At 39.6% G+C, this 16,133-nt stretch overlaps 1 protein-coding gene across 1 annotated transcript in view; it reads right to left on the minus strand.

Moving 5' to 3' along the window:
- syn2b (synapsin IIb) overlaps positions 1 to 16,133 on the minus strand; it is a 64,078-nt gene that overhangs the window by 32,136 nt on the left and 15,809 nt on the right. The window contains exon 2 of the mRNA XM_036530516.1: positions 1,804 to 1,861. Within this exon, the coding sequence (XP_036386409.1) occupies positions 1,804 to 1,861 (58 nt within the window). The remainder of the gene's footprint in view (positions 1 to 1,803; positions 1,862 to 16,133) is intronic.

Below are 16,133 nucleotides of genomic sequence, written 5' to 3' on the forward strand. Positions count from 1 at the left end.
GCTTCTGTTTCATGCCTTCCTACCACAGTCCCACAGTAGCCGATGGTAGGGGGAGGATAAAATCAGAACTGCAACTTGGTAAAATTTTGAGTAAATTCCATCTGACATCATCTTGTGGGATTTAAATAATTACAAGGCTGGCCTAAAGCAACGTGTGCTGGATCACTGTGGTTCCTGAAATAAAAACCATCTGGGGGGGCCTTTGACATGTTCAGCTGAATGTAATATTCATGAAATAGCACTCGCATTGTGGTTTTAGTCTGCAGTCTGAACAAACTTAGAAACCCTGAAAAGATATGTCACGTTACAAGGGTGTGACATCACAAAACAAGAGCTATATCCTTTAATGAGGGGTGCTGCAGCCTCCAGAATGTGTCTGTATATTAATACAGACAGATATGTGCTTGTTTCTTTCTGTTTATACCAGAAGGGTGAGGGTAAGGGGAGAGAAATGCTTTTCCTGGACGCTGTGGGGCTGGGATGACTGTGGGTGAGCAGTAATGAAAGACAGAAACACAGTTCCAGGGTAAGGGAGCAGATCTAGGCAGGGGGGCTGAGAATGTCTGAGAAATAAAGCGGGACTCTTTTGAGGTTGCTCTGCATGCTGCCCAAACATGTGATGCTATGTAAGCACATTGGACTGATAAAAATCTGTTTCCACTTTGAGGAGGTCTGCAGTGCAGTGTCAGGCAGGTCGTCCAACTCTGCGGCAGTAACGACAAAATGGAGGAGCTCTCGTGTTATATCGTTTATCAGTTTCTTGTCAACTTCATCCCTTTTTCTGCTGAGTACCGGTGGAGCTTCCATGAGTTCCATTTCAATCACAAAGGCAGACTGGCTCATGTGCTGCGGGGGAATTTAATGGGAACCTCTGCTCCTGGGACGTTTTCCCCCTTGTTATGAGGAGTGGGAAAGGATGGTCCTTTCACTGTAGCCTTCATCCTTTCTCCTGCCTCCCAGGAAATCCTGGGAAAGGTAATTGCACTTCTCTGAAAGGAATTGACTCACTCCGTAACTATATGCTCCTGGCAGCCACAGTGGAAAACAACAATTTTGCACAAAGGAAGAAGGAAACAATGAAATGGCTAGCAGACCCAGGCACTGAGAGGGGCCAGACCAGGATCAAAGACTGTTGTCTTTAGAGACTGACAGTTTTCTCTCTACCTCTGGGTAAGAAGCCTGTAAACAGGAAAGCACTCCCCACACAGGCCCGCATCAAGGCATTAGGCTGGGCAAGACATGCCTTGTAGATTTTATAATGAGGTGCTGTTTAACTACTCACGTAAATCTAGATGTGCTGCTAATCCTCTTACAGCAGGACAAATTATGGTTAATGCTATTTCGATTTCACTTCACCAATATGACATTTAGCGAAACTAAAAACAGCACAAAAATGCTTCTTGTTTCAATTCCCCGGTTCTAGGACTAAGAAAAGGTGATCAATTTCTGAGCTGAGTGTACTGTGGTTTGTCAGGTTGTTTACAAAACAAAATTCACTCACTCTATGGTGAGACTTCATGTCAATACATCTCCAATACAATATTTCTAGAATATTTCTCCCACATGTATTACATTGCTATTTAATATCCCTACACAGGTGAATCAAAATTTCACCCCAGTAAGCTAATTAGGACTCATTTCCACAACTTAAATAGAACCTACTGTAAATTCCACCATTAAAGAAAATGGGGAAAAATGAAGAGGGGCTGTTTGTTAATGTGAGCGTTTGCATGTGTGTGGGGGCATGCATGCATGCATATGAGAGTATGTGTAAAGTGATTGAAAAGGGGTGAAAAGGTTTACCTGCTCAACTTTAATGTCATAATCTCCTTGGACCTTCTTGCCTCTGAACAGTTTGGCCCTGTTGGAAGAAAAAGGAAAGTTATATTGTAAATTTTACTTTTTTGGTTAAATACTACATTAATCACTTGAACACTGGTGATCATAAGCACATCCACATTATTGTTCAGGTGATAGAAGACCTATTTAATGCAAATAAGGCACACTGTTTCAGCCCCTGCTTCTTATTGCAAAACAAATACAAGACAACATTTTGAGAGGATGTTTCTATCAGGATTTTCTTCAGGTCAGACCTGATGTGGTGTGATGAGGATACAGGTGGATAGCAATGTCCCCTTGTTTTTGGCTGTCATAGCTAGGAGCTAAAACAATGTGTTAGCCTTATGCTCACAAAATGAAGAACACAGTATCTGTTGATGACTTGCTCTCTGATTTCACAACTTTGAATGTGATTGTTAGAAAAATAAATCCATTACGTACATAAAGTGCAATATTTGTTTTGTGATCATGAGAGATGGAAAAAAACAAGCTGAAACATGCTGCCTCATCTCAGTGATTTGGCAGAGGTCTGTCTCTTGATTCTGAACGGAATGACTTCATGTATGAAAACATGCGTCAGTGCAGAGTAAGTGATGTCAGCATGGGACTGTCACAGGTGCTTAACTGTGATGGATCTGGACGTCAGTGGGCGGCAAGTAGCATTCCAAGGACAGGGCTGTTACAGCCTTGTTCCAATAAATCATTCTAGGCCCAGCAACAATCACAGTTAGGTAATTTCTCACATGCTTCAAAGCACCCAGTGTAATCTGCTATCCAGCTGCCAGAATTATGAGGTAAACTACTTCTGAGGTTTTGAATGGCAAAATATCATGGGCCTTTAAATTAACAGCTGCATGCATAAGAATTACACTTATGATAAAAATACTAAACATAATTTACTTAAATTTATTAGAAATTAATGTTTATTCATGAACATACAAAGAACAAATGTACAAAGTTTTGATAGGCAAAAGTGGATGTTTCAGAAAATTGGGTATAATACACAACCATTAGGAGTCAAAATAAACAAAGCTTTAATACTTAATTATCAATTTATTTCTTATTTGAAAAAGAACAGGCCTAGCAGCTTTTAACACAAAAGTAAATCACCAGAGTATGACTTCATTGTAGGAGTGGACTGTGTTTTTGATGGCAATGCACAGAGAGAGCAGAGAGCAGACTTGAAAAGTGTCCTTGTTTTTGCCCCTAATGAGAAAATGTGCATATTGGAGCCCTGTGGCCAGAGCTCTCCGCCACTCAGCCACTGGGGCCACAGCAACAGGGATGGCCTTGGCAGATGTGGGAGAATTTGAGACAGCTTGGCTCAGGGTTTGGCCAGGACTTAAAAACACAGCACGCTGAAATTCTCCTGACGGAGCGGGGGTCTGACACTCTGTCCTGCCATTATGAATGCTGAAGTGACAACTGCAGAGAGAGCTCTGCTGTGAGCCGGAGAATGGCCATTCTGGGGGAGGAGAGGTGTGCAGCATACGAGAGCAAAGCAAGTCCCGCACAGAGTTTTAATCCACACAACAGTATCTCTATACGCAGTAGACATGATTGCAAGGCATTTATAGGGACAAGGAGCAAACGTTTGTTTCAGTACCAGACATTAGAGAAATCTGTAGGATGGAATAACGAAGGAAGATGGATTGTAAATTCATGTTTGTTTGTTGTAGGTTGAAGCTCAGATATTGCTTATTTCCACAGATTATCGCTTAGAATTTTCAGAAAAATAGCAGTATGGCATAATGACAGTGGAGTTGTGTCTGTGTTTTGCTGCCATCGTGTGGTAAGTCAGCACAGAGTCAGCACAGATGTGCGAGCAGTTTGTAGATGATGGCCTCTGGCCACTAACCTATTAAATGGTCTGTACTACTGAGTTTTTCAAACTGCTTACAAGATTCAGGGGAGCCTTAGAAGGCTATATCTTTCATGGTCTCAATGAATTAAACTTTCTGCTGATTAATATATAGCAGTGAAAAAACCCTACATACAGCAGTCCTCATGACTGTCCTTAAATCACTATGATCACAAATCTCAAGGAAGTTAAATTACACCCCAGAGTTCCAATATATGAGTTAATAAATTATTCAGCAGAAGTAACATAACTTGCTATTTCAAGTTTTTCTGTGAGTTTTGAGGGACACAGCATGTTTCTAGCAATCCAAATCTGGTTCATGGATGACACCAATATGCTGAATTCCAAATCAGAGGATCCTAAATACCACACCACTGTGTTACGCATATTAATGGAAGTAAATCCTGGTAAACAGATTATTTTTAATATTTATATAAGAATGATTTCATATTATGATTGTTTATGATTGTTTATGATATGATTATTTTGATAAAACTATAAGGAATTGATTGAGGTAAAAACCAAGTCATTATATGACCATACACTAATGCATTATTTAACAATACAAGATAGGTGCCAATAGATCTCCCCAGCAACCCTGAGCAGTTGTCCTGATCGCACCAGAACCTTTAAAGTGTATCTGGTGGGAGCAGGCATCATTGCACAACACCGGGAGCCGGTCCATTAGGAACTGACCTGCTGTGGAGGAGGGGACTGTAAGTGTTAGCCGCCAGCCAGCAGGCATTCTCTTTGTAGGCTGCTGCTGCCTGATGAGTAGCTTTGTTCAACACCTCAGCTCTGCAACATGTAACACCCATTAAAATTCCTGCAGACAAGCCAAGCCAATGCCCGCTCCTGCTTGGAGTCCACATGAGCAACCTGTCCCGTTAAAGCCCTCTGATATTTTCCCCACATATCTCAAACTGAAGCCATCGGCTGTCTGTCTCCCTACATTAATCTACAGTGTAATGCTCAGGCCTCTGGGCACAGAAATGTGCAGAGATACTCCCACCAGGCAACTCTCTCAAGAAGGGGGCCATGCTGAGGAGACATTAGAGAATTCAGAACTGCTGTTTCCAGGTTATTTATTAAGGGTCTTATCTTGCTGTTCATCATACTGAATGCTCAAGGACTTGTGACAACAAAGCTTCGCCATTTTCAAGTAAATAGTTTCTAATGTGGGCATGGCTCTTCAAATTTCACCCGAAGGACTGTAAAAAAACCTTATTATTGCATCAAGAAAGTCTATTCAACAGTGGTGTAAGATTTCTATCCATATCACCATAAAGTGAGTCACATTAGATTAAGCTGGCTTGATTAGTGTCACTGCTCTTTTTCAATCTATTTTATATATTTAAATGTACTGTTTAGGAATTACACTACTCATACTCTTTCTCTCACACACATGCACACACACACACACACACACACACACACACACACACACACACAGGGCCAGCCATAGCAATTTTGATGTCCCAGGCAAGATTTTGTTTAGGAGAATGTCCGTTGAGATATGTATTCTACTCCAATCACAGTGTTCATATATTAATTGGTAGTATTAGTTTCCAATCAAAATGTAATTACAAATGACACATGACTTGAATGAAACACTTTACAATCTATCTATCCATCAATGATCTATTGCCAACCAGTGTACACACACACACAGAGTTAACAAAAAATAAATAAATAAGATAAATAAAAACACTGATACGTGGCGCCCCCAGGGGATGGAAGCTGTAGGTGACCGGCCTTATACAACCTAAGCCTAGGACCAGCGCTGTGCACACCCACCCATGAACGAAGCATAGCCTGAGCGACAGATTTTAAAGATGAAGCTCAACGATGCTTCGAACATGATAGAGACGGGGAATGTAATCGGCTCTATTTTTAGCCAGCTGACTCACACAGGCATTGGTATGTCTCATAAACCATCCATGCCATCACGAGCGTGAAACTGCCGGCTGTGAGCTGTATAAGAGCAAGAAAATTAGGTCAGTCGTGACACAGCGCATCTCCGTCAAATCCTGAAGATTCAATCTCCATCAAAGCATTGTTGCCCAGCAAAGATGCATAGTGCATCCTGGAAAACAGGTAATGGTTACTTTATTATCTCTATTCTGACAGGAGGTCACTCTTTGCCGGAATCGTCACCCCTATAAACAGTAACAATGCATAAAGCCATTTACTAGCTATGACTTTCCTGCGTTCACTAGAAAGCGTGTTAGTCTTCATGATCATCTGTGCCGTCGTATTGCTGTAATTCGTTGATGTGATGAGAAATTGTTGAGATAGATATTAATGATTTAATAAGCATTATTGAGCCATAGTTTCTGTGAGGCCATTGGTGTCACCAAAAAAAGCTGCTATCGAACAGATTGAACTTCAGTCTTGAGCTTGCATTCCATCTCAGTTTGCCAGATAGAGGACAAAAAAGCTCACTTCAAGGCTCTCAATATATTATAGTCTGGACAGTGTGTTCTTCCCCCAGGCCATTAGCGCTTGACAAAATTCCAGTTGATACTGCCCGTTCTCCACGTGAATCAACACTCTCATCTTAAGGCTTCTGTCACAAAACTGTCTAGTAATTCTGTCTGGTAATTCTAATAACTGTCTGGTAAGGTAATTCACCATTTACATATAAATAGTGTTTGCAGAATTTGGTAAAAAAAAAAAAAATGTGAGGGCAGGGACCAGTTGAATTATTTACATTGGAATCTGGCTTGCCTCTCAGTCCTTTCCACTGATAAGGTCACAGTAATTAAAGCCGGACTCATCCATCTGCAGTGAAATGGAAGGGAGGTGGTGTCACAGCATTGCTGTAGTTTTGCAGCTGTGACTAATTGAACCCTGAAGCAGAGGCTCTTTGATCATCTCTTGAAAGGAGACGAAGCTTCAGTGCCCACTTTTAAACTGCACCCATCCAGGTTGAGGGTTATCATCAAAAATATATGTACTGATGTGATCGTTGTTTAGTGATTCTGGTTACATAAATATAACCACCAATCAATATTTAAAATGACATGGGAAAATATGTCAACAGCTTTCTTTTTAAATGTCAGCGCTTCTATTAGTCATTCTGATTAAAGTCACTCTTGTTCCTGCCCTTGGGTGAGCTACAAAAAGGTGAATTAAAAAAATGAAGACTTTTCACAAGCTGCCACGTGCAACAAAGTGAATGGATTGTATTCTAAACACTGCTTCGGTTTTCTGTGCTGCTGTAGCCTGTGAGACCTAGATAAAGGTGAATCTTATTAACCACAGCTTCTTTGATCCCTGCATTTCACAGATGCATCCGGATCAATTTCTGTGCACAAATAAGAACTGAAGCTGTTTTTGTTGGGAACATGTGGCACTTGTTTAAAATGTGTTTCTTAGACAAATAGAAATTGTCTAAGTGATGTTGATGTCTATGTATATATATATACATATATATACGTATATATATAGATGTCTATGTCTATATATACATATATACACATATATATATATATATATACACATATATATATATATATACAGCCTATGCACAAGAAATAGTGGTGAGAAATAATATGTTTCTTCACAATGGTCTCCTTTTCACAATGGTCTCGGAATAAGATCAGGTTTCATTATAAATGTACTCAATATGCGCAGGTAGGCCTAATGACTATTGATCTAGTGACTATTGAGCAACATACACGCCTGGTTAGAAAAGCAACTAAGTTTCCCATTGACTTTTTGTTCATAAAACTACTGCCATTATGTTGATTGCACTGTCTGTTACTTCAGACAAAAATGTACAAACGTTTACTGGGCACATGTCCCTTGGACTTGTCCCTGGATCAGTACATCTAACAATGGATGCCCAGATTAGATTGCTTTTATTGATCAGTGATATCCTGAGGTCAGCTGTGCCCTGTACACCATAGTGCAGACAAGGAAACTGGAGTCTTAGACAGTTTTTAACAAAATGATGATTAAAAATACCAAGAATTCACAGGACCGAAGCAACAGAGCTAAACCTACCTAACAGCACATGGTAGGAATAAACAGCAAAAGGAAAAATCAATACATTGCAACATTAGGTCTCATCTCACATTCAGCCAGCATCAGATAATGACGGACAATTTGTTACACAAAATATCGAGCAGAGACTTGGAGCTGTTTCTGTGGTTTGTAAACCAGGACACTGCCTAATGCAAGGATGTGAGCAGGAAATAAGGGAGGCAGAGGACTTACCCTTCAGTGGATAATCAACCTAAACTTGTTTTCCATTGGTTGTAATGATGAACAAGGTGGCCGATCTAAGTAAGAATTACTCATTAGCAGCTGAGAACTTTTGTGTTTTAGTGATACAGTTCCTTTATGCACCTCACAGATTTTCGTTGTCAGTCAAAACCAGTTGCACAACCATTATAATGTTCATGTGATGATGAAAAACTATCACAACTGAAATCTAGACTCGGCTGCTAATTGATAATAATTACTTAGATTTGCAAGCTTGTTAATCATAGAAAACAATCAAAAACAGGTTCAAGATAATGGTCAATTAAAGGGCTTTAACCACCCCCAAGTGTGGATCAACAGCTGCTGCTGTAAAAAAAAGTGTGTATTTAAACATGGCCTTCACTGACTGTTGTGCATAAAAGAATAAATAAATACTACGAAATATAGCTGCAAGCAGCAATTCCAAGCACAAAGCAAAGGGTCTAAGCACAAATAAGCTAATTGCCTGGGGGTCTTTAATTTCATGCAGTCAATGTCTGTGATGAAGATTTTCATACAGACGCGTGTTCAAGCACTTGTAGAGTCCATGTTTTTTGACAGATTGCTTTCAAATTTGGAATATCTTGTCAGTGAGGCCTTCTCATTGTGCACAAGAAATTTCAGAATGATTAATGCAATGGTGAATGATATTGGCTCATTTGCATATTATTAATAAATGAAGCAAATGATTGGCTTGTGGCGGCCATGTTTTTTGATGTAACAGCTTCGTGTTTCAAATTTTGTGCAAATCAGCCCAACCGTTCAGGAGAAGATGTCATTTTTGCTGAAATCATAATTATGCAAATTAGCTCAAAATCCAATAAAAAAACTTGGTTCAATAGGCAAAGTTGTTCCTTGTGATGAGGGGAGCCTGTATACCATGTTTTGTGACTTTTCGTCAAATGGGGGGTTGAGCTTTTGAAAATGGAGATTTCAATCCAAGATGGCTGCCAGGTCATGTGACCTATGGATGTCATATTGTAGACGATTGTTCAGGAGATGAACCTCTACCATCCTACCAAATCTGGTGACTTTTTCATGCACGGTTTTGGTTTTATGGGCAAAATTGGAAAAGTAGCGGAATAATAAGAATAATAATACAAGTAAAAACAAGAGGGTTCCAGCACCCTCAGTGCTTGGACCCCTAAAAAATATGAAAATGAATTGATTACTTAAATATTTCAGCCTAAAAGGTCATCAAAGAAGGATCAAGGAATGTACAAATGGCAAGTCTGTATGTTTTTGATGGACTATAGTCTTATTGAATAGTGGAGCACACATTTAAATCATGTGACAGCTACAGTAGGTAGCCATAAAGGAACTGATATGATTTAGTAAAGGAACTGACATCAGCATAAGTACTGGCTCAGAATAAATTGTCTGAATATTGAAGGATGGTGGCAACCAGAGCCAGACACAGTTCCTTAAGAGGTTTAAGGTTAGGTATAGAGAGAGGACCTTGCCAGTGCTTGCTGAATCAGATTGTCTATTGCACTTGTACCTGAGTCAGACTCAATTGCTGTTTGCTAGTGAGGGAGCCCTGGCTGGAACACAAATGAGAACCCGCTGTCATGTCTTTCACAACGCAGGGGGCCAAGGGTCAGGGTGCTGTGTGAAACTCACTGTCACAGGTTTAATAGTGTTTAAAGTGAGCACCACACCTGGACCGTGCTAACAAGCTTTTATTTCATGTTAACCTCTGTCGCTCTTACAGTTAAAATATCCATTTTACCAGATGGGCAAAGACAAACGTTGACGCCATTTTCCTTGCTGTGTATAATGTAATGAAGGCTAACCTAACACAAAACAGGGCCCAATGCTTAAAAAGCAACTACAGTGGGATCCACAATATTTCAAAAGCATAAGCATTTTTCATGCCTCTGCGATTGTATTTTGTAGGATTTACTCTAGTATGCATAATACCCTGTGGCACCTCTCCGTCTTCTTGCAGATACTGTACTCAGAGAGCCCTGTTGAAAGCTCATACTGCTCATAATTTTCCCCCTTCTAAGGGGATTGGTCCAAATAGCTGATAAATTTCTCCTGCTGGGAGCTCACAGATGCTGCATGGATGGTGCCAGTTTGGTTTATTTATTTATTTTTTCCACCGTTCCCATAGTGATTTCAATGAATGTGCTTGAGAAAGGAGGAGCAGAAGGCTTGCGGGGATGTTGTTATTTGCAGGATACTGCTGGAGCATGGTGAGACTATTGTTCTCCATCTAAGCTCTCCCTGCACCTACAACAGTACAGTGATCTCACTGGAGTCATGCAAAGATGACTCTTCTCAGAGGCCATCACTCTGGATATTCTACCTCATCAGCTGCCTTAAAATGCTTAATCGACTGAAGGACTGAAAGCCACATTTTTATTTGAACCACAAAGTTTATTGTGAGGTCGCCTCACAGACTTGCTTGTTTTTCCCAGCTTTCATACCATTAAACGCATTTGTTCAGAACTGCAGATGTGCAGGCTTAAGGGTACCAAAAAATGGCAGTGAAAGTTTGACCATTTTAAATTTCAAAAGCTATAAGGACCAGAGATCCTGAGATAACCACTTTTAGCTTGTCATTTTGATTCAATAGCTTCAGTTGTACACCCAGTGGAACATGTCTCAGAGGTTTTATATCACTGCAGAAGTGATTTTATGCTAGCAGGGAATAAACCACAATCGGATTCATGACTAATGGTACAGCCAAGGATGGATCACCATAAGGAGAATACATTTGGGTATGTCTGTATTGCAATGCATGTGTGTGTGATTTTCATACCTATGGGAGAGCACCATTAACTGCCTTCATGTTCATAACAAGGAAAAAAGAAATAATGGGAAACTACCCATAATCGACGATCTGGCTACTAAATTGCATTTAAAACACTATCCCCAGGGTGTAAAGATAAATAAGGGAGGTGATGTGACAGAAATATGAAATACTCAGATAAGTACAAAGAAAATGATTTGATTAATTTAAATAAATGCCGAGGAAAGACATCTCCTATATATATATAAAGACCTTGACATATAGGGGTGATTCTCATACAAACATGCTCATGCCTGCAAGCACACATGCACACATGTACATGTGAAGTCACGCAAACACTCGCACTCATACACACACATAACTGTAAACAAATGTGAGCCTGCACATGTATGCGTGCACATATGCACATGCATGTACACTCACTGCACTCACACACATGTGCAAGACACAGGCACACATGCACCCATGCACAACACACACACACACACACACACAGATAAACACATTTACCTAAGACTTGTCAGAAGAAAAATGTCAGAACAAGGTTGCATGGACCTGAGTTACACATTATGCATTACATTTTTTTCTCAATACAAAAAGGCTATTCCTACAATTTCCAAGGTACTAATGAGGCAAGAGATAAATTGATCATTTTAGTTCAATTGGCTCATGTTTTATTATATTATAACATAAATTAAATCAATGAAAAATGTATGAGTTCCTCACCGTTTAATGACTAATTTTTAATACTAATAGAGCATTGCAATGCTTCACTGTAAGAAGTGATTAAGTGACCAGCTTGCAATTTTCCAGAAGTGAGCAAAAATTACTTCTTTTTTTTTGGAGGGGAGTTCACTTGGAACTCAGAATCCATCAACATGTATTTTAATTTCTGTTGTAGAACAATACATTATGATGACTTCATGTTAGCATACTTTTTGGCTTGAAATCATTAACAAACTCAATGCAATTTATTTTATTATGCCTACATCCTCTCTAGTATAACAGACATTAATGCCCAATGCCTTAGGAGTGATTTATAACCTAAAATGCCTGTAAAAACCTCAGAAATAATAGTGACACTGCCAGCATAATTAGTTAAAATGTTTTCTGTGAGAAATTATTGCTGTCCGTTGAGGCTGACTTCCTTTTTGCCATGTGCTATTTCAGTTTTAGCTGCATTCCCAATTCAGATTTTAAATGAAAACGATGTGGCTGACAAAGCAGGCGTCATTCATTGTGCTTTGCTACATAATCATTTGATCAGTTATGCAGGCATTCGACTGACGAAAGTACAGTAAAAGTGAGGCCAGTTGAGATTTACAGCCGGATGAATGTTTCTCACATTGTGACATTGACATATATTTGGAAATATATCACTGGGCCAAACATGGTTCAAAATGCTCTTGATACATTCAGGAACTCAGCAGGCTGATTCATTGTTTACTTCTCTGCAGTAAAAGGAGGTGGGAACATAACTCAAGTTTTGAGTCTCCCTGTGCAGAGTGTCTTTATAATTAAATGTCACTCAAACTTTATGCTTTCGAGTTGCAGTTATATTAAGCTCTGATCTACACCTGAACAACAATAAACAGAAAAGGAGTAGGAGAGAACACTTCCATTCCTCATAGTGACTAAAGCTGCATCATCTACTACCAAAAAGCAAGCAAACATCACTCTCTACGTCTGACCACGCCTTTTTTATTATGGTATTTTTTGTGCGTGTGTGATCAATTAACCCTGTAAAAGGCTAATCACAGTCTCCTTTGTCCTTAACTTTGATATTATTTAAGCAAATGTTTACAGCTTTTTTTCTCTTATTTTTCATTTGTTATAGGCAGATTAATTTTAACAATCACTAAATTTACCACACTGTGTTTGTGAAGAAAAAGTAACACATTTTATTGTAAGTCAAAGTTAAGGAGAAATGTTGATTGAAGCCAGAGGTGTGTGTATGACAGATAGAGGACACATAGAATTAGGTGGCAAGGGACAGAGAGCACAAGAGATTGTTCAGAGTACATGTTTATCAGAGTTTTCCTCCCATTTCGTAAGTAGCTAAGATGTCACCTTTTGACTTAACATCATAGTGCCCAATAAGAGCTCGCAGAAGCAGTTCCATTTCACATTCAAAAATGAGCGTCCACCCTTCTTTGCCAGGTTGTGCCACGGTTATGACAGTTCCCGTGAAGATCAGTCTGGGAAATTCCGCTTCCTTTCCTCATTGTGTAATTGCAGCAATCTTGAGAGTTTATTCGTCCAGCCTGTGCCGGGCCTACGGCACTGCTCTGTGAAGCGTGAGCATTGGCTGGCAGCTCGGTGGCACTGTCCATTGCAGGGGGACACTCAGACACCAGCCCTGCCTGTGCAGGATTGATCACATATGACAAAGGAGAAGAGGAGATGACTTGGAGATGGCTGACATTTGTTCCAGGTAAGGCTGAGGCTAGACCTGGGCAGGACTGATGCCTCAATACTGACAGAGTCTGAGGTGAAAGATACCTGAGGAGGGAGCTCACATGACTTTAGAGGGGAAAGTCGATGTCTCTCATGTCTGAGGATGTTTTATAATGGGCATTGCTTTAGGTTACTGTACCAGACACATTGCTGCGGTGTTCTTATGCGTTGGTGGTTGGACTGCCCTTACTCTGTACAAGCTCTGGCATTTCAGTCTGTGCCTCCACACTCTAAGGCTGACAACTCAACAACCATCTTCATAAAGGATGTCATGGTGCTATGCTTTGGGATGAAGTAAACTATATTTTGGATCAGGTCAAGCTTTACCATAAAATACAACTACCACTACTACTACTAGGCTAATATTATTCATTGTTATTATTAGAGCTAGTATTTTTTTCTACAGTATAATAATGTGACTATGTACTTCTCTTCTCCTAGAATTGATACAGCCTTGACAAGGTGAATCTCATTCAGCTTCATGTCTAAACAGAGGGTTCATGGAATTTTTATATTTGAGCCGTGTAGATCAAATCTATCACCAGATGATATTTCTCAGGTTTTTGAGGCCCAATCCATGAAAGGATTTTATATTCTCACCGGTGTCTCCTTTTTCAAATAATACATATAAAGGCATCATATTCACTTGCAGTAGCATAGTATTTCCACCATGGGTTTCAGCTATAGGTTGGTTTGCAGGTGAAAAGACGTCAAAGATCTAGGGTCAACACACTGTGTTGTTTCACGTTCTGGGGGTGGCAGATCTCGCACTTCTCTGTATTATAAACGACTTGCTTCCATCTCAGAACCTTCACTCTCCATTTCACATCTCATTTTCCATGAGCTCAATACAAGGAGAGAAAAGTGTTCCAGTGCTCACAGACAACAGAGCAGATCTATCAATGAAACTGCATTACTGCTGCACTGGAAATATCATTTCTCTCTCCTAGGAACTGTCACAACAAGCTCATGGAGAGAGAAAAAAACAGACAATAAAACAAAAACACTTAGTGAAGATGCTGGTGATTTCCCAAAGAAAACTATGTTATTATATTGTGCCGATTGTAATGATCGCCTATTTGACATATTGCTATAGAGGATGCTTGAGTCAATTTCATATTTCTGTAATCATACAGAGTGCATTATATTTGCTAGAACAGGAACCAAAGTAGTTTCAGACATTTAAAATATGCTTATTGTGTAGCAACGATTGATTGGTTAGATAAATGTCACACAATGTAAATTGTACATCAATGTGGCAAAATGAATCATCCAAAGAAAAAAGTGTTGTCTGACGTCTGATTTTTCATCCATATGTAAACCACGCATGGTAACAGCAGATTAGAGGAAAAAAAAACATTTTGCTTGTTTGTAACTAAATGTCATGCAAAGCAACAATGAAAAAGGCATCTTATCAAAAGGCATACTCAGTGTTGTGTATAAAATATGCAGCACAGTGGCCAGTTGATTTAGACGACTCGGTGACCCTTTGAAATAAGCTGGGCCCTCTGAACAATGAATCGGATGAAAGGGGAGACAGCAGAACCTTTCCAGAATAGTTATAAGCCCTGCAATGTCTGGATGGATGTGTCCATTTCAGCTGCAGTGTATCGCTCCACAGTTTGGCTAATACCTACCCAGAAGGGCTCTTCATTGTTAATGTAGAATGGCCTTCACTTCTTAGTTACACTGGCTTTGTACGTCTGTTGCGTGCGATCTCTCTGAAGCAGGGCTCTCAAAACCATATACATAAAGAGAGGGCAATATTTGATAGACTGTAAGCTATGCATAATTCATCACAACTTGAATATGATCAGTTGGTAAACATGAAAATTCAAACTGGAGATGAAATTCGGGGTCAATATACCATAGGAAACTCCATCCCATCGGTGGCCAACGAATCGATAGCATTTTCTGTCTATGTTGTACTTCCTTATTCCTTCTTTTTCTCCAGGAATATGTTTTTAGAATGCTTACTTTCAAGAATAATGTTCCTTGTACATGTTCAGCACAAATGTGCTTTTGAGATTTGTGGGTGTTACCATGGCAACACACCTTTCCCTCCCCCTTTCTGACAGGGAACCAATAGATGAATGATTGAAGAAAAGTGCAGCATACAGGCAGGTTGAGAAGAGTTTCTGTTCCAAAAGAAGGTCACAGGATAAGGTCAGCTTCAAGACCCAGAAGAACGTTCTTTGCTTTCACTTCTCCTTTGCTTTTTGGCCTCATTTCATGTTAATATATGGTGTTATTTTGTTTCCTTTCCTATTCAATATTTAGTTTACTTTAGCTCAAAATCAAAAAGAGCTGTGGTGTAAGTAAGGAGAAAGTGACATTTAATTTGATTCTAAATTTGATTTACTTCACAAGTAAGCATTTTCTCAGCTTATGTTTGTCGTGAGCAATCCAACTGGTCTCCTATGTACCAAGTTCTCCAACAGCCTGACTAAAAAAAGAAGGTGTTGATGAAGTGAGATTCCTCTTGTAGTTACCGGTTTCTGAGAAACTATTCAAACATCCCTCTCTTCAGGAAGATTCCATTGTTTAACAGTCTGAGCATGTCTTTGCTGTCCCTGGGGTCATTTCAGGCAGTATCCTTTTCTGAGTCAGTGCCACTTGCTGTGCTATTACATCATTTATTTTCTTGGCAAACACACCTACACAGGGTGACATATATGTATGGATAAACACACAATTTACTATATATACACTTTTTACTGGTTATCCCATCATACAACCAAGTGTTTACTCAAGCAAGTAAGGATCAGCATCAGTGCCCCACATAATACTTGAACCTACAACTTTCTGTTTACAAGCTCAAGTCTTATTTTAATGCACCACATTGCTATGCTCCCTGTGGATTTCCTGTAATATCCAAATCTCTGAATTGTTCAAACTGCATTTAATACACAAGTAGAATTATAAAAAATAATTTCCTTATACAGAATTTATTTCACAATAAAC

The sequence above is a fragment of the Megalops cyprinoides genome, chromosome 6 (assembly GCF_013368585.1).
Source record: "Megalops cyprinoides isolate fMegCyp1 chromosome 6, fMegCyp1.pri, whole genome shotgun sequence".
Classification (NCBI taxonomy): domain Eukaryota; kingdom Metazoa; phylum Chordata; class Actinopteri; order Elopiformes; family Megalopidae; genus Megalops; species Megalops cyprinoides.